The sequence below is a fragment of the Macaca fascicularis genome, chromosome 19 (assembly GCF_037993035.2).
Source record: "Macaca fascicularis isolate 582-1 chromosome 19, T2T-MFA8v1.1".
NCBI lineage: Eukaryota > Metazoa > Chordata > Mammalia > Primates > Cercopithecidae > Macaca > Macaca fascicularis.
The window spans coordinates 54515360-54533307 of NC_088393.1; the positions used below are offsets into that span (position 1 = coordinate 54515360).

The following is a 17948-nucleotide window of genomic DNA, read 5'->3' on the forward strand; positions in this document are numbered from 1 at the left end:
GCACCTCCCTCCCCTCCCCCTGTTAAGCCCATATAGGACGTGCCTGCTTTCCCTTGCCTTCCTCCGCGATTGTAAGTTTCCTGAGGCCTCCCCAGCATGCTTCCCATGCAGCCTTGCAGAACCATGAGCCAATTAAACCTCTCTTCTTTATAAATGACCCAATCTCAGGTAGTTCTTTACAGCAGTGCGAGAATGGACTAATACAGCAGGGAACATCTCTGGAGCCGTCTAGGGGGGAGGCTCTGGGTGCCAGGCTGAGTGTGGGAGGACTGCTTCCCATAGACCAAGGAGGCCTCATCTTGCTGGGGAGATATCTGCAAGGTGGGAGGATATGGGAGAAGCGGAGATGGTGAGAGACATTAGGAGAGGTTCAGACAGCTGGGACAGGGGAGCCCTGTCTCAAGGGCTCAGTTAGGAGGCATGCTATGGCCTTTTCCAATAAATCCTGCCCGAAACCAGCTGAATGTATCTCTCTGTCTCTTGGTCCTGGAACCAGGGTGACTTGGGTAGGAAGGAAGACAGTGGGGGTAGGGCTGGGCCCTGAATGACGGAACCAAATCAGATTCAAAGTGAGGGGTGTGGATTTAATTCATATCTGCCCACCCCGTGAGAGGACTGTTCTCTCTCCCTCAGTGACACACACACACGCACAAGCCATGGCCCGTACAAGGGCTCACAGATGCACATACAGACACAGACATGCACACACATTATGGCCAGAGACCCCTCCCCATCAATTACAAACATACACATGCTGGCATGCCGCAGACACGCACATTCACAGAGTCACAGATACACAGACACACAGCAGCACGCAGAAAAGTTTTCACAGGCCAGGCACCAAGGCTCATGCCTGCAATACCAGCACTTTGGGAGGCCGAGGCAGGTGGATCACCTGAGGTCAGGAGTTCGAGACCAGTCTAGCCAACATGGCAAAACTCTGTCTCTACTAAAAATACAAAACTTAGCCAGGCGTGGTGGTGGGCGCTTGTAATCCCAGCCACTCAGGAGGCTGAGGTAGGAGAATTGCTTGAACCTGGGAGGCAGAGGTTGCAGTGAGCTGAGATTGCACCATTGCACTCCAACCTGGGCGACAAGAGCAAAATTCTGTCTCAAAAAAAGTGTCCACAAACTCCTAAACCCACAATTTTAAACACCATGCTCCAAGACTCATCAGTCTAGATGCACACATGCGTACAAGCCTATGTACAAACACAGATCAATACAGACACCCACGCTGTGTGCAGACATATACACCTACTCATGCACACACACATTCACTCACACAGACACAGACACCCATACACACCCTAATGGCCGAGGGGCAAGCACACAACTGTGTGCACACTGGGACTCTCAGACATGGATTCCCACACACACCCCTAAGTGTACACACACACATACTCTCAGAGACACGTGTGTCAATCACACACAAGGTTTTGATCCTCTCACCCCCTCTGAGCATCCCCGACACTTTGGCCAAATCTGTCTCCCACTAGAGCCTCTGTTTCCCCCTTGAGTGGACATAACATTTTCTGCACTCCATTCCCAGCATCTTCAGTGTGACATCCAGCAAGGCCCCAGGGGTGCAAGGAGCTCTTGGGTAACTTGAGGTGAGATGGTAACAGAGGCGCCAATATTTTCAAATCAAGGGGGTTTCAAATGGAGTCTGCAGGGCCAGTTCCCCCGACGTAGCCAGTTGATGCCTCTGGGGTATGGTTTCAAATGCCCCGGAAAACCAGAGACTTGACTCCAGGTCAGCCTTCATCTGGACCAGTCCAGCCACCCCTCACTGTCACTAAAGAGAAAAATGAGAGGCCACAGGTGATTCCAGAACACAGACATGAAGGAGAGAGATGCTACCCTGAGATAGGGATGGGGGTGCTTTCTGGCTCTTCCTCCCAGGCTCACAGGGTGTGACAAGAGAAGAGGAAATGTGTTAGAGATGGGAGGACGGGTTTGGAGCCCCGCTGCCTGACTCCCCCAGCACTTCCCCTTGCAAGCTGTGTGACTTTGGGCTGATTACTTGACCTCTCAGTGCCTCCACATCCTCATGGGAAATGGGGATCATAGCAGAACTTTCCTCCCAGCACTGCCCAGGGGACTGAAGAGGGTGTGATGTGTTTGTGAGGTCATCTCGTCTTATTTCTGCTACCTATCAGCCGCGGCCAGCTCTTCACGGCACACCTCAGCCCTGACAGGGACCCCAGGGCAGCGGTCCCCACCCCGGCTGCCCCTGGAAAGACCCAGAGCCCATGTCCAGCCTGCACACGGGAGCCGGTCTCGGAATCTCTGAATGGTGCAGGGCACGGCTGGGGCAGCAACAGTCCCTAAAGCTTCCCGGGTGATTCCAAGCAATGGGCAGCCGGGGCTGACAACCGCGACCCTAGGGGTCCTAGAGACCATCAAACCCCACAGCCGTGGTTCTCAAACTGGTCCCGCATCGCAGGCACCTAGGGGTCCTTTGAAAATGCAGCTTGCTGGGCCCCACCCCCAAAGGGGTTCTGTAGGTCTAGGGTGGGCCCGAGAATGTGTATCTAGTTCTCAGGAGACGTTGACGCAGCTGGACCAGGACCTGACTTTGAGATCCGCTGTCCTGCAGGAAAGTCCGCTTTCCCCAGCCTGGCTTTCAAAGACCAGGGAGGCCTGTCCCTTTAAGGCGCTGTGCCAGTGCCCAGAGCACTGGGGAAGCGCCATGGCCCGCACGATTTCAAACGGCGGAACTGGGGTGCCCCCTGGTGGAATCAGCGGGCACCGCAACTCGCGCGGATTCTTCGCCCGCTCTGGAGTCTAGGTTGTGGGGGCAACGGGAAGGGTCATCGTCTGCGGCCCCTCTTCCCTCCTGGCAGTTCTAGGACGTGGCCACATTCCCAGGAGTCTGGGGATCGCTCATCTCCCGCTTAAGTAGGCGGAGGGGCCAAGACACTTTCTGCCTCTAGAGGAAATGATCTTGACCCCAGGATGCTTCGCGGTGGGAGGGGGCGGGGGGAGGGGAAAAAGGGAAGGAGTGAGAGAGGGTCTGGGGTCTGGACCCCAGGATACCTTGGCCTCACCCTCGGGGGGGGGGGAACCATTCCGTCCCTCCCCTGGGACCAGGAGGGCCTATTTTTCGAGGGAGCCGTAGAGTAAGACAAACGTGGGTTGGAGGTCCCTTCCTTGCCTCTCTGAGCCTCGGTTTCTCTATCTGGGAAATGGGGGTGAAAACCTGCCTTCATCCTCTCCCCTCCTTCATCCTGCCCTCCTCTCTACAGAGCCAAATAAAGACGCATAGACATATACATTCGAATGTGTCCACCCCCAGATCTACACAGACACACACACACACACCGACACACACACACAGACACACACACACACAGACACACACACACACACAGAGACACACACACAGACACACAGACACACACACACAAAACCTCAGCCTGCCAGTCACCTGGTCAGCTGAAATCACGCTCCTGAAAACTCTTCACTCACTTCCTGCCATCCCCACTACCCTGAGCCGGTCCAGCCTTAGGCCTGTCCGCCAGGTTCCTGCCCCAGCCTCCTCCTGCTCCAGCCTTGCACCCTGCACACGGCAGACCTAAAGCACAAACCTCTCCCTCTCCTGCTCAAATCCCTTCCATGGCTCCCCAGCGCTTAACGAGGCCCTAAGGCCCTGCCAGTCTGCACGCCCTACTCCAGCGACCTCTTCATGCTCATTTGCTGCCTCAGGTGGAAAATCCAGCCAGACAGCACCACCATGGGGGCAGGCGGCCTTCTTTGGCGTCACTGCGTCCGCTCCACGGGAGGGGCAGTAATTACACGCTAATAACCCCCTATAGTCATATCCTTGGCCTGGGGTTTTTGCCCTGGCTCTTCCTACACCCGGGTCATGCACTTCCCCCAGGCAACCGCTGCTGCACCTCCTTCGGGTCTTTGCAACATTGAGAGACTCCGTCTCTACAAAAAACACAAAAAGTAGCGAGGCTTGGTGGCGCGTGCCTGTGGTCCCAGCTACTCCAGAGGGAGGCTGAAGTGGGAGGATCGCTTGAGCCCAGCAGTTCGAGGCTGCAGTGAGCCGTGATCGCGCCACACTTGTCATCTTCTCAGTGAGGGCTTCCCAGGCCGCCCCGTTTATGACGACTGTAAACCTTCTCCTGTCCCGGTCCTCCTCGGGCCCCTGCTTGCCCGACTTTTGTTTCAGGTCTCATCCCCTAATGCATGGATTTCGTCCTCATCTAGGGAGCATAACCCCAACCTCCCCACCGCATGCTCCCTGCGGGAGGGTCCTGTTTCCTACACCTAGAACAGGGCCTGGGACGCACCTGCCCTGGATAAATCTCATGGACTGCGCGGATGGCGCTGCGGGCTCCTCCCGGACTGTCGCCTTCTCTCCCAGGAGGGGGCAGCCGCGCTCCGCTCCACCCGCCGCCAGAGGCTCCACGAGCGGGACAGACCGGCTGCTGCCGCCTGTGTTGGTCTCTGTGCGCCGGGACCCTTCCCTGCCGGACCTCAAGGCCTTTACGCGGCTGCTTCTTCGACCGCAAACGCTCCTCCCCATCCCCTCGGGAACACTCCCTCCAGGAATGAGGGAATGAAAACAGTATTTCTTTCCAGCACATTCCCCACCAGGCGTGTCTGGGGTCTGACTCCCCCAGTCCACGTGGTTCATTCCGACCGTCAGTCATTCAACAAGGAACAGCAGCCGCCTCGTGCCAGGCACGGTGCTGGGGCTGTGGACACGAACGGGACAGGCCAAGACACACTTTCTCCCTACGGAGCTGGCCCTGAGCCGCTCTGCGGCGCCTCTCCCCGCCACGCCTACCTGCCTCCATGCCGCATAGGTCCCCACAGTCACAGCTCAAGGTCCTCTGCAGGGGCTGCGAGACCACGGGCGCTGGGGGCAGTTGGAAAGCAGGAGGAAAGGGACGCCATTTGGGGTAATGTTAGGGCTGCAGTGGCAGCAGCAGCTGGCGGTCACTGCGGTGAACCAGGGGCTCCCGGGTCCCGCCTCAAGCAAGCCGGCCCCGTGCGTGGAACTTGGCAGTCCTACCCCCGGACTCTGACCAGCAGCATTTCCCACGTGGCTCCTCCAGCCCTCGGGAGGGAGCAGCTCCCTGCATTGCTAATATTGGGACAAACCGACCTCCCTGTTTTTGCACTTCCTGGTTGCAATACCCCAGTCACCAATTTCCTCTATTAACCTCCCTGACAAGTACAGTCGGTGCGCTACTGAGAAACAAATGAGTGTGCCGGGGGCAGTCACAGCTCTGAAAAATAAAGGGAGGAAGTGCAGAAAGGGTTACTTTTTTTTTTTTTTTTTTTTTTGAGACGGAGTCTTGCTCTGTCACCCAGGCTGGAGCATAGCAGCCCAATCTCGGCTCACTGCAACTTCTGCCTCCCGGGTTCAAGCGATTCTTCTGCCTCAGCCTCCCAAGTAGCTGGGATTACAGGTGTGTACCACCACATCAGACTAATTTTTGTATTTTTAGTAGAGACAAGGTTTCACCATCTTGGCCAGGCTGGTCTTGAATTCCTGACCTCATGATCCACCCGCCTCGGCCTCCCAAAGTGCTGGGATTACAGGCGTGAGCCAGCGTGCCTGGTCTGCCAGAAAGAGTTACATTTTTATAGGTGGTCAGGGAAGCCCTCCCTGGGAATGTGACATTTGAAGAAAGGTCTGAATGTCTCGAAGGTGGGAGCCACGCCTATAGCCCGAGGAAAGGCACTCCAGGCTGCAGGAAGAGCAGTGCAAAGGCCCTGAGGCAGGAATATGCCTGGTGTGCCCTGGAGACCTGGGTGGCTGAAGCCACAGGAGACACAGAGAGGGCAGTGGGAAACGAGGCAGAGGGTGAGATGGGGGTAGAGTGTGTAGACCTGAGCTGTGCAGGAGAGCTGTGTGCAACGGTGGCAATGTCCTGCACCAGCGCTGTACAATGTGGTAGCCACTGGCCACGTGTGGCTCTTGAGCACTTGTGACGTGGCTGGGAAGACTGAGGACATGCATGTGTAATTTTATTTAATCTGAATTACATTTAAATCCAATTTGCCCCATGTGATTACCTAGTTGAACAAAGCATGGGTTTTTTTTGTTTTTTGAAATGGAGTCTCGCTCTGTTGCCCAGGCTGGAGTGCAGTGGCCGGATCTCAGCTCACTGCAAGCTCCACCTCCCGGGTTTACGCCATTCTTCCGCCTCAGCCTCCCGAGTAGCTGGGACTACAGGCGCCCGCCACCTCCCCCGGCTAGATTTTTGTATTTTTTAGTAGAGACGGGGTTTCATCGTGTTAGCCAGGATGGTCTCAATCTCCTGACCTCGTGATCCGCCCTTCTCGGCCTCCCAAAGTGCTGGGATTACAGGTTTGAGCCACCGCGCCCGGCCCAAAGCATGTTGTTGAACAGACCCCAGTTGAACAGACCCCCAGGTGTGACTTCTGAGAGGACTCCTCTGGCAGCCATGTGTGGTGGGGGGGACACGGGATGGAGGGAGGCAGAAAACTCAGGTAGGATGGAAGGCTGAGGCTGAGGTCCAGGGCGCAGGCTAGGGGTGGAGGCTGGGGGGTGGGTACATGCAGCTGTGGCCTCGCAGAGTGTATCTGGGTGGAAGCTATGGTGGCGATTGGCTGGGCAGGGTCTCCATGGATGTCCAGGGGCTTCTGAGCTGAGACTGAGGCCTGAGGCTGGAAGTGGGGAGGTGTCAAGGGTGGGAGTGGAAGCTGGCTCAGATCTGCAAGGGGTGAAATGCTGCTGCTGGGTAGGGAGAGTCAGGCAGGGAGCCTGAAGCAGCAAAGGACAGTGTATGTAAACTAGTGACAGGACAGTTCCCAGGTGTTCTGGGCAAACCACAGTCCAGACCGTGGACATCTGTGGCCCACGCTCCCACATTCCCCCTGTCCCATCGCCCAGAGCACAGAGAGAGCACAGTGCTGAATTTCACTTTACTGGATGATCCAGGTGACACAGTGCACAGGGACAGAAGTTTAGGACCGCTACGGGAGAAGCACACCTGGGGCCCTCTCCACCCACAGGCAACACCACAGGCTGCTGTGCCCAGCTCTAGGCGCACCTGGCCTGGTCCTCAGTGGGTGGGTCGCCATCCAGGAACAGCCTCCAAGCAGGGAGGAGCACCCACGCCCTGCAGCACGTCTCAGACAGCATCTGCATCTGGGTGTCCCTGACATGGGACTGGGACAGTCTGGTCCGGGCTCTGAGGTCACACCCAGGCCCCCCATTCCTTCCCAGGGACAAGCAGGGCAGGGCCCCCTGGCACGATGGGCTCCTCACTGCCAAGGGATAGAAATTGGGACGAGGAAACACACACATTACCCTAGGGACAAGAAGGCATGAACGAATGTGGGGTCCCGTGGAGACTGATATTTAGGGAAAAATCAAGCTCAGCAGGGGTTGGGGGAGCTGAAGCATACGGTACAGGACAGCACGGGGTGGACTCGCACACAACTCAAGCTTGCTTGGGACAGCAGGTGGTGAAGCCTCACAGCACTGGCCGCCTACTCTGGAAGCTCCGGGGAAGGGCTGGGGTTTCCTCCCCAGGTCATTTCATCCCCTGTAAGGAGGGACACGTGGCTGGCTTCTGCACTGCCCAGGTGAGCCTGTCTCTCACAGTGCCCTTCAGAGGCCCCTCTGGCTTTAATTCACTCAGGGGGTGAACCCAGGCATTTTCAAGGCCTTTAGTAAGTGCTGCAAGGCCAGTGCTGAGCGATGGGCCAGCTCCAGAGGATAGAGAGGACCAGGGGAGCCACAACCTATGGGAGGGGGCAAGGGCCCACGCAGCCCAGAAGAGCCAAAACTCTGGATTTTATGTGAATTACCCCAAATGGAACACCTCCACAAATAATTAGAATGTTGGGAAACACTGCAGTTTGAGTGACAAATTCAACTTGTGGTCGGGGCAGGTGGCCTTGGCCTGGAGCTGGTTCCTGTGTATCAGGGGCTTCCCGGTGGGCAGGGCTGGCATGCGTCTTCCCTCTGCTCTTCCTCCTCCCACTCCTCCTCCTCCTTCCCTTCCCCCACCGTTCCTCTCCCCTTTCCTCTTCCTCCCCTTCCCAACCGCCTTCTCTCTCTCAGCCTGTCCTTTCTGGAATCATCTCTTTCCCTGGCTGGGAGCTGGGGCCTCCCCTCGCTGAGAGTTGCGCCCTGACACGCGCTGTGCAGCTGGTGACTGAGCCTCCACCACAGACCCAGGGCAGAGTCAGACTGGGGTAGGGGCGACAGCAGCCGACAGTCCCTGCCAGGCGCAGGCCCCGAGAGCGCCACGAAGAGCCCTGCTCGCCTCTGCAGGTGCCTGGCGTCCACACACACACCCTGCGGGGGCGACCCGGGCCCCCCAACCCTGGTCCACTCAGCGCGTCCCCATCTCGGCCCTGGGCTGCTGCCTCAGGCACCCACTTCTCTTTCCTCCTCCCATCCGGGCTTCCTCCGTCGGGATCGCTGGCGCTCCGAGCCCACTAGGGCCCGAGAGGGAAACGTGACGCCGGCAAAACGCGGCCCGGGCGTGCGGTGAAGCGAGGAGATCGCGTCTGCGGAGGGCAGGAAAAGGGAAGGGGAGGGCGGGGGCCACACTCGGGCAGGCGCCCTGCGGGGCCTGCTCGCAGCCTGGGCGGCTTCCCGGGGGGCCACTAGCGGCATTTGGGGGGCAGCCTCCGGCCCCGACGGGCCTTCTTCCCGCGTGCGGCCTTGGATCCAGTGGGCGCCTGGCCCTTGGCCTCGCCTGCCCTGGCATTGGCCCCGGCGCCCGCGCTCCCCTTCTTCTTCCGGCTTCCCGCGGCGTCGTCCTGGGCCGAGCCCCGGCTCCCGGCTTTCTTCTCGGGAGTGACGCCCCGGCCTCGGCCTCGGCCGCCCCCGCGGGTTTTGCGGGCCCCGGACGCGGTGGGGGGCGCGCCGGCCGGAGTCAGGCCCCTGGGGGCGGTGCGCGCCCTCTTGGCCCGGGGCTTCCTGGACGCCCTGTCCTCGGGCTCCGACGCCTCGCTCTCGGTGTCTTCCGACTCCTCCTCGGACTGTTCGTCCGAAGCCTCCTCTGACCCCTCGTTGGACCCCATGTTCTCCCGGGCGGCCAGGAGCGCCAATACCTCCCCCAGTTTGCCTTTGGGGTATTTGTACTTCCCACCTTCCCAGGCGTTTTCTTTTTCCTCCTTCATCACCTCCGCCATGTCCTGGGCAGCCAGGAGCGCCACCAGCTCCAGAAGGCCCCCCTCGTCCTCACCGTGCTCGCTCCAGCCCCCGAAGAGGCCACACCCAGCCTTCTTCGCCTGGGGAGGGAGATCTGGCTGCGCCAAGGTGGAAATGCACTCCCGGAGGTCCCCGTCGTCCCCGGCCTTGCGCAGGACCACGGCGTCCACCTCGCGGCCCGCCTCCTCCACCTTCACGCGGGTCCCGTTAGTGTCTTTGGACATAACGGACAAGACCTGTCGGAGGGCGTCTCGCTTGTCTTTCTCGTCGCTCCAGCCTAGAGACTCGATAACAGAAGCGATTTTCAACATCTCCTCCCGGGCCCAGGGGTCCGACGGGTCGGTATAGGCCACAATGGCCACGAACTCAGGATTATCCAACCCCTCTGTTTCTTGGTCCTCACTTTCCTGCGAGTCGCTCTCCGAAGCGTCGCTGTCCACCGGCTCCTCGTCCGGGGTGTCTCTCACAGCCAGCAGGGCCACTAAGTCGGGGACGCCATTTTTGTCTTCTTTGGTGTTCAAGCGGATGGATTCGGCCGCAGCTGGCTCCTTCTCTGCCTCTTCTTTCTTCGCTTTGTCGGTGACAGTGACCAGAGCCAAGAACTCGCGGGGACCATCTTCCCCCTCCGAGCTGCAGGGCGCCCACTGCCTAACCAGCTCCCTGGCAGCCGCCTGGAGCGTGGCGTACAGCGCACTCTGGTCCTCGTCTCCGCTCAGGTCCCCCTGGTCGATCTCCTCGATCACGATGCCCAGGCTCTCATCGGAAGAGTCCTCATCCTCACTCCTCGCGGAAGCAGACGGCCGCCCTCCTCGGCTTCTCTTCTTGCCCTTCTGGGTCAACCTGTTGCGTCTGGTTCTGTTTCTACGACCCCGACGGCCCCTCCTTGCGTTCCTGGCTGCCCCAAGAGGCGAGCCAGCCTGCCCTGTCACCTCCCCAGAATCCTGGGCCTGGGTCTCCGAAGCTGGAGGGGTGGGCGCCTCCCCGGGGGCCCCAGCCTCCGCGGCCTGCGTGGGTCCGTCATCCAGCAGCAGGCGTCTCATCTGCCTCAGGACCCTCGTGTCCTGCGCACGGTCCTTCCACAGAACCCTCCAGACCCCGTCCTTGCCTGGGATCTCCCTGGGAATGGCAGCGTGATTGACGTCCTCCACAAACTCCACCAGGGCGGCCTGGGCCTTCTCGTTCATCAAGCCCTTCATGTGTCGCAACCTGAACGTGCCCAGGGGCAGGAGGGTCGGCTGCAGGACGGCTTCAACGTCTGCCTGCTCCAGGCCCTCCGGGATGCCAGTGACCAGCAGGGCCCTATGCGCGTCCACGTCCAGGCTCCGGCACCAGTCCTGCAAAATGCTCATGGCCATGGTGCCGCCCCCTCGGCGCTGATCTTGGAGCAGCAGGGAGCCCGAGATAGGGGTGGGCTGCAGCGCACGGTGTCAATGCAACCCTGTCAAGCCACCCGCAGGGCTTAGAGTCCCGGTTCCGGTGAATGTGGCAAGGCTGGAGTGGGGCTCGGGCCTCGGGGGTTCTAGCTGCCTGCTGGCCGGCTGGACGCAGTGACCCTCCCCCGGGACCCCTCTCCAGAGCTGTCTGAGGATCCGCAGGGGGCTTACGTGTCTGCTTTCCAGGGCAGCTCCCTCCCTCTCTGACAGAGGCCTGAGTGACTCGGCACCGCGACCAGGTGCAGGGGGGCGGCGCCGAGTGCACCTGGAGGGGCGTGGGAGGTGGGAGCCGCCGCTTGCCTGGCGCTCGCGCGGCGTCTGAGCGCGCACCCTGAGCCTGAATCTCAGCAGTTCCGCTGCGACGCGGCTGCTCCGGCCTGCGCCTGCGCAGACGGAGGCGCACGCCCTCCCCTGTCCCCCGCCCAACCGTCTCCATGGCAACGGTGCAGCCTTGAGCTGGGGTCTGCGTCGCTGTGGCCTGAGACGCTTCTCTTAAAGGTCCCAATGAGAAGGACTTGGGGCCTGGAAGCACCACTTTCATTAACCAGCAAAAAACGCCGAAACCACAGAGGGCCAGAAATCATTCGAGGAGACCCGACCTCATTCAGGGGATATGAAGCCTCCTTCCAGGGGGTACAGGCTTCACTGGGGGTTACAATTCCCTCTTCCAGTGGCCAGGTGGAATTCAGGATTATATAGGCCTAAATCAAGGGGCACTGGCCTTGTAGCGTGGGACCACGACTTACTCGGGATACTGGCCTCATTCACAGTATACGGGTCTCAGTATCAAATAGGGGGGCCCAGGCGCCATCTGTGAGCAAGACACCATTCAGGGTATATGGGCCTCACTTGCAGGGTACAGGCCCCACTCAATGGCACCTGCCCTCACTCCCACACACGTTCCTGTATTCTGAACTATGCATGCACAATAAATCCTGTGGTTTTGCACACGCTTTGAGCATATGTATAATTGTTAGACCTGCCATGAATTTTGCAAGAAAGCATTTCCCTTGACAGGGACAGCAGACTGGGGCCTGTGAACGTCAGTCATAGCTACTGTAAACATGCATTTGCTTCTCTGTCCCTTGTTGGCCATAAGGCTGTCCCCTACTCTATATGAATCTGGCTCTGTAGCCCAGCTGGTAGGTTTATATCTCAACCATCATCCCTACCTCAAAGGTTTTTTTGTTTTGTTTTTGTGGTGTTTTGTTTTGTTTTGTTTTGTTTTTGAGATGGAGTCTTGCTCTATCATCCAGGCTGGAGTGCAATGGCACAATCATGGTTCACTTCAACTTCCACCTCCCAGGTTCAAGCGATTCTCCTGCCTCAGCCTCCTAAGTAGCAAGGATGACAGGCCTCCCAAGTAGCTGGGATTACAAGCATACACCATCACATCTGGCAAATGTTTGTATTTTTTGTAGAGATAAGTTTTCACATGTTGTCCAGCCTGGTCTCAAACTCCTAACCTCAAGTGATCTGCCCACCTCAGCCTCTGAAAGTGCTGGGATTACAGGATTACATGGTGAGCCACCATGCCTGGCCTCAAAGGGTTCTCATGAGGATTAAAGGGAATAATCCAGGAAAGCATTTGGAAGAGAGGCTGGCCCACAGCTAGTGCTCCATGAAAGATGGCTAAGAGAAGTATTTATTGAGAACTTACCATTATAAAAGCATCTGTTCTGTTGGTTTGTTTTTGAGATGGAGTCTTGCTCTGTCACCCAGGCTGGAGTGCAATGGAGCAATCTCGGCTCACTGCAACCTCCACCACCCGGGTTCAAGTCATTCTCCTGCCTCAGCCTCCCGAGTAGCTGGGACTACAGGCATGTACCATCATGCCCGGCTAGTTTTGTTTTTTGTTTGTTTGTTTTGAGACAGAGTCTCACACTGTCACCCAGGCTGGAGTGCAGTGGCGTGATCTTGGCTCACTGCAACCTCCGCCTCCTGGCTTCAAGCCATTCTCCAGCCTCAGCTGGGATTACAGGTGACCACCACCACGCCCAGCTAATTTTTTGTATTTTTAGTAGAGACAGAGTTTCACTATGTTGGGCAAGCTGGTCTCAAACTCCTGACCTCGTAATCCGCCCACCTCAGCCTCCCACAGTGCTGGGATTACAGTGTGAGCCGCTGCGCCCAGCCTAGTTTTGTATTTTTAGTAGACGGGTTTTCACCATGTTGGCCAGGCTGGTCTCGAACTCCTGACCTCAGGTGATCCGCCAGCATCGGCCTCCCAAAGTGCTGGGATTACAGGCATGAGCCACCGTGCTCAGCCCAAAGCATCTGTTAATAAACAAATAAATAGGAAACCAAAACACCTCTTTTTTTTTTTTTTTTTTTTTTTTTTTGGCCACCAGACCCACCCCCCTACTGTTGTGTTTGGATTTTTTTACGTTTAAGGACAGTTTAATTGCAAGGTTACCATGGCAACTGGGCAAACTGCTTACTCACTCCCATTTTCCACCACTTGTTCCTCCTCTGATCTTCCTGATCCACAGATGGATGTGATGTGACTGTTGTCTCCGGAGCAGCATTGTTCAGCAGGAATGGAAAGCCAGCCCCAAATTCGAACTGCATGTGTAATGTTAAAATTTCTCATTGCGGCCAGCCAGCACTGACCTCAGGTGATCCACCCACCTCAGCCTCCCAAAGTGCTGGGATTACAGGCGTGGGCCATCATGCCCAGCCCAAAGTGTCATTTTTGACATGTGAATCTCCAATCTAGGCTGGGCACGGTAGCGCACGCCTGTAATCCCGGCTACTTGGGAGGCTGAGGCAGGAGAATCGCATGAACCTGGGAGGCAGAGGTTGCAGCGAGCTGAGATTGTGCCACTGCACTCCAGCCCTGGGAGACAGAGGGAGACGCTGTCTCAAAAAAAAAAAAAAAAAAAAAAATTCGAGTTGCTTTTTCTACATCTATTGATTAAGTAAGTAAGTAAGAAAGAAAGAAAGAAAGAAAGAAAGAAAGAAAGAAAGAAAGAAAGAAAGAAAGAAAGAGAGAGAGAGAAAGAGAAAGAAAGAAAAACAGTTTCCTAGGGGGCTATCTTCAATAAATAAAAAAGAAGCAAGAAAAGTGAATGTTAAGAATGGATTTTGGCTGGGCGCAGTGGCTCACTCCTGTAATCCCAGCACTTTGGGAAGCCGAGGCAGGTGGATCTCTTGAGCCCAGGAGTTTGAGACCAGCCTGGCCAACATGGCAAAACCTCATCTTTACAAAAATACAAAACTTAGCCAGGCTTAGTGACACACATCTGTAGTGCCCGATACTCAGGAAGCTGAGGTAAGTGGATCGCTTCAGCCCAGGAGATCAAGGCTGAAGTGAGTGATGATCATGCAACACTGCACTGCAGCTTGGGCAAGAGGGTGACCCTGTCTCAAAAAAAAAAAAAAAAGAAAAAGAAAAAGAAAAAAAAGGAAAAGGAAAAGGGAAAAAGGAAAAGAAAAGGAAGAGTATATATTATTTATCCCAAAATATACAAAGTGTTGTCATTTGCACAGTCGTCAATATAAAACAATTATTAATGAGCTATCAGACACTCTCTTTTCATAATGAGTCCCTTTGGAGTAGCCGTATTTCAAGGGCTCGGCAGTCACACAGGGCCATCAGGAATTTGTTTGCAAGAATTAATTAGGGAGAGTGTGTGCGCGTGTGTGTGTGTGCGTGTGTGTGAATACACTCAGCACAACCGTATCTATAACTGCAAGATTGGAAAACACAACAAAAAGAGAAACAGGAAGCTTGCACTTTTCGTGTGTGTGTGTGTGTGTGTGTCTCTGTGTGTATTTTAGAGTCAGAGCCTTGCTCTGTCACCCCGGCTAGAGTTCAGTGGCATGACCATGGCTCACTGCAGTCCTGAACTCCTGGCTTCAAACACTCCTCCCACCTCAGCCTCCAGAGTAGCTGGAACTACAGCACACCACCACACCTGGCTAATTTTATTTTTTGTAGAGATGGGGTCTTGCTATGTTGCCCAGGCTGGCCTCAAACTCCTGGGCTCAAGTGATCCTCCTTCCTTGGCCTCCCAAAGTGCAGGGACTGCAGGCATGAGCCATCATGCACGACGAAGCTGACACTTTTCTAAGTCGTTGTGGATAACCATGGGTGAAATTCTTCTAAAAATGAAGATTCATGGCCGGGCGCGGTGGCTCAAGCCTGTAATCCCAGCACTTTGGGAGGCCGAGGCGGGCGGATCACGAGGTCAGGAGATCGAGACCATCCTGGCTAACACGGTGAAACCCCGTCTCTACTAAAAATACAAAAAGAAATTAGCCGGGCGTGGTGGCGGGCGCCTGTAGTCCCAGCTACTCCGGAGGCTGAGGCAGGAGAATGGCGTGAACCCGGGAGGCGGAGCTTGCAGTGAGCCGAGATCGCGCCACTGCACTCCAGTCTGGGCGACAGAGCGAGACTCCGTCTCAAAAAAAAAAAAAAAAAAAAAAAAATGAAGATTCATATACCCACCCATTTAAAGTGTACAACTCAATGGCTGTTAGTTCATTCACAGAGTTGTGTGACCAACACCACGACTGATTTTAAAACATTTTCATCACCTCAAAAAGAAATCCCACACTGCTTAGCCGTCACCCTCCAACCCTCTAATTTCCCCCTAGCCCCTGGCAACCACTAATCTGCTTTCTGTCTCTATGGACTTCCCCATTCTGGACATTTCATGTCAATAGAGTCATACAATATGTGGTCCTTTGTGTCCGGCTTGTTTCACTCAGCATCCTGTGTTCAGTGTTGTGTGGCATGTGTCATCCAATGCTCTGTTCCATTTATTTAGAGACAGAGTCTCACTCTGTCACCCAGGCTGGAGTGCAATGGCACAATCTCAGCTCACTACAACCTCCACCTCCTGAGTTCAAGGAGTTCTCCGAGTTCTCCTGCCTCAGCCTCCCGAGTAGCTAGGAATACAGGCACCCACCGACACACCCAGCTAATTTTGTATTTTTAGTAGAGACAGGGTTTCACCATGTTGGCCAGGCTGGTCTCAAACTTCTGACCTCAGGTGATCTGCCCATCTTGGTCTCCTAAAGTGTTGGGATTTCAGGCGTGAGCCACTGCACCCAGCCTCTTTTTTTTTTTTTTTTGAGATGGAGTCTCGCTCTGTCGCCCAGGCTGGAGTGCAGTGGCCGGATCTCGGTTCACTGCAAGCTCTGCCTCCCAGGTTCACGCTATTCTCCTGCCTCAGCCTCCAGCCTGTATTCTTTTTTATGGCTGAGCAATGTTTCATAGAATGGATACATTTTCTTTATCCATTCATCAGTTGATGGACATTTGGGTTGTTTGCACTTTTTGGCTATCATGAATATGAACATAAAAACATGATGAATATGCTGTGTGCAAATTTCTATGTAGACATATGTTTTCATTTCTTTTGGGTAGACATGTTTAGGAGAGGAACCCCGGGGCATATGGTAATTTTTTTTTTTTTTTTTTTTTTTTTAGACGGAGTCTCGCTCTGTCGCCCAGGCTGGAGTGCAGTGGCCGGATCTCAGCTCACTGCAAGCTCCGCCTCCCGGGTTTACGCCATTCTCCTGCCTCAGCCTCCCGAGTAGCTGGGACTACAGGCGCCCGCCACCTCGCCCGGCTAGTTTTTTGTATATTTTAGTAGAGATAGGGTTTCACCGTGTTAGCCAGGATGGTCTTGATCTCCTGACCTTGTGATCCCCCGTCTCGGCCTCCCAAAGTGCTGGGATTACAGACGTGAGCCACCGCGCCCAGCCGGCATATGGTAATTCTATGTTGAGTCATTTGAGGGGCTGAAAGGATGTTTTAGCAATGGTCAGTGCAGAGCACGAGTCTTTCTGACTTGCCACAGAGGCGCTATGAGGGCTAAAATGGAGTTAGGTTCTGGACCCAGATCATTGTAGACTGATTTTTCAACAGTGTCACAGGCTGGGTGGCTTAGATAACAGAAATCTATTTTCTCCCAGTTCCAGAATCTGGAAGTCCAAGATCAAAGTGCCACCTGGGTTAGTTTTTACACTTGCCCAATAACCAGGCAGGTCCCTTTGTCTCTTCATGGCTCTGTGGCCCCAGTTTATCGTGAGGTTGTGAGGATTTAAGAGGGGTGTGTGTATGTGTGTATGTATGTGTGTGTGTTGGAACAGTGCCTGGCCCTGAGTGTTACTGGGATGAAGATTGCATTCTCACTGTGGGACAGGATGGGGTGGCACGCTGGAATGCAAAGGGGACTCCCGAGGAGAGCGTCTGGTTTATAGAAGGACCCAAAGGTACAGGAGCTGAATTATGTCTCTTTAAACTTCATATGTTGGAGCCTGGATGTGGTGGCTCACACGTGTAATCCCATCACTCCGCGAGGCTGAGGCAGGTGGATTGCTTGAGGTCAGTAGTTCGAGACCAGCCTGGCCAAAGTGGTGAAACCCCGTCTGTACTAACAATACAAAAATTAGCCAGGTGTGATGGTGCGTGGCTGCAATCCCAGCTATTCAGGAGGCTGAGGTAGGAGAATTGCTTGAACCTGAAAGGTGGAGGTTGCAGTGAGCTGAGATTGCACCACTGAACTCCAGCCTGGGTGACAGAGCAAGACTCTGTCTCAAACCAAACCAAACCAAACCAAACTAAACTAAACTAAACTAAACTAAACTAAACTAAAATAAAATTCATATGTTGGGCTGTTGAGTGGTGGCTCACACCTGTAATCCCAGCACTTTGGGAGGCTGAGGCAGGCAGATCACTTGAGGCCAGGAGTTCAAGACCAGCCTGGCCAACATGGTGAAACCCCATCTCTACCAAAAATACCCAAATTAGCTGGTCATGGCCGGGTGCGGTGACTCATGCCTGTAATCCCAGCACTTGGGGAGGCTGAGGCGGGTGGATCACGAGGTCAGGAGATCGAGACCATCCTGGCTAACATGGTGAAACCCCACCTCTACTAAAAATACAAAAAATTAGTCAGGTGTGGTGGCGGGCACCTGTAGTTCCAGCTACTTGGGAGGCTGAGGCAGGAGAATGGTGTGAACCTGGGAGGCCGAGCTTGCAGTGAGCCGAGGTTGCGCCACTGCACTCCAGCCTGGGCAACAGAGCGAGCGAGACTCCATCAAAAAAAAATTAGCTAGGCCGGGCGCGGTGGCTCAAGCCTGTAATCCCAGCACTTTGGGAGGCCGAGGCGGGCGGATCACAAGGTCAGGAGATCGAGACCACAGTGAAACCCCATCTCTACTAAAAATACAAAAAATTAGCCGGGCGCAGGGGCGGGCGCCTGTAGTCCCAGCTACTCAGGAGGCTGAGGCAGGAGAATGACGGGAACCCGGGAGGCGGAGCTTGCAGTGAGCCGAGATCGCGCCACTGCACTCCAGCCTGGGCAACAGCGTGAGACTCCGTCTCAGAAAAAAAA

General features: G+C 55.5%; 1 protein-coding gene and 1 pseudogene across 1 annotated transcript; both read right to left on the minus strand.

Annotated features, from left to right (window-relative positions):
* Positions 1-6901: 6901 nt before the first annotated feature.
* On the minus strand, positions 6902-8613 carry LOC141409151 (uncharacterized; annotated as a pseudogene).
* Positions 6902-10916, minus strand: PNMA8B (PNMA family member 8B). Its single transcript, XM_005589658.5, has one exon. It carries the CDS (start codon positions 10516-10518, stop codon positions 8614-8616), a length of 1905 nt encoding a protein of 634 aa, XP_005589715.1. The 5' UTR covers positions 10519-10916; the 3' UTR covers positions 6902-8613.
* Between the last annotated feature and the right edge of the window lie 7032 nt (positions 10917-17948).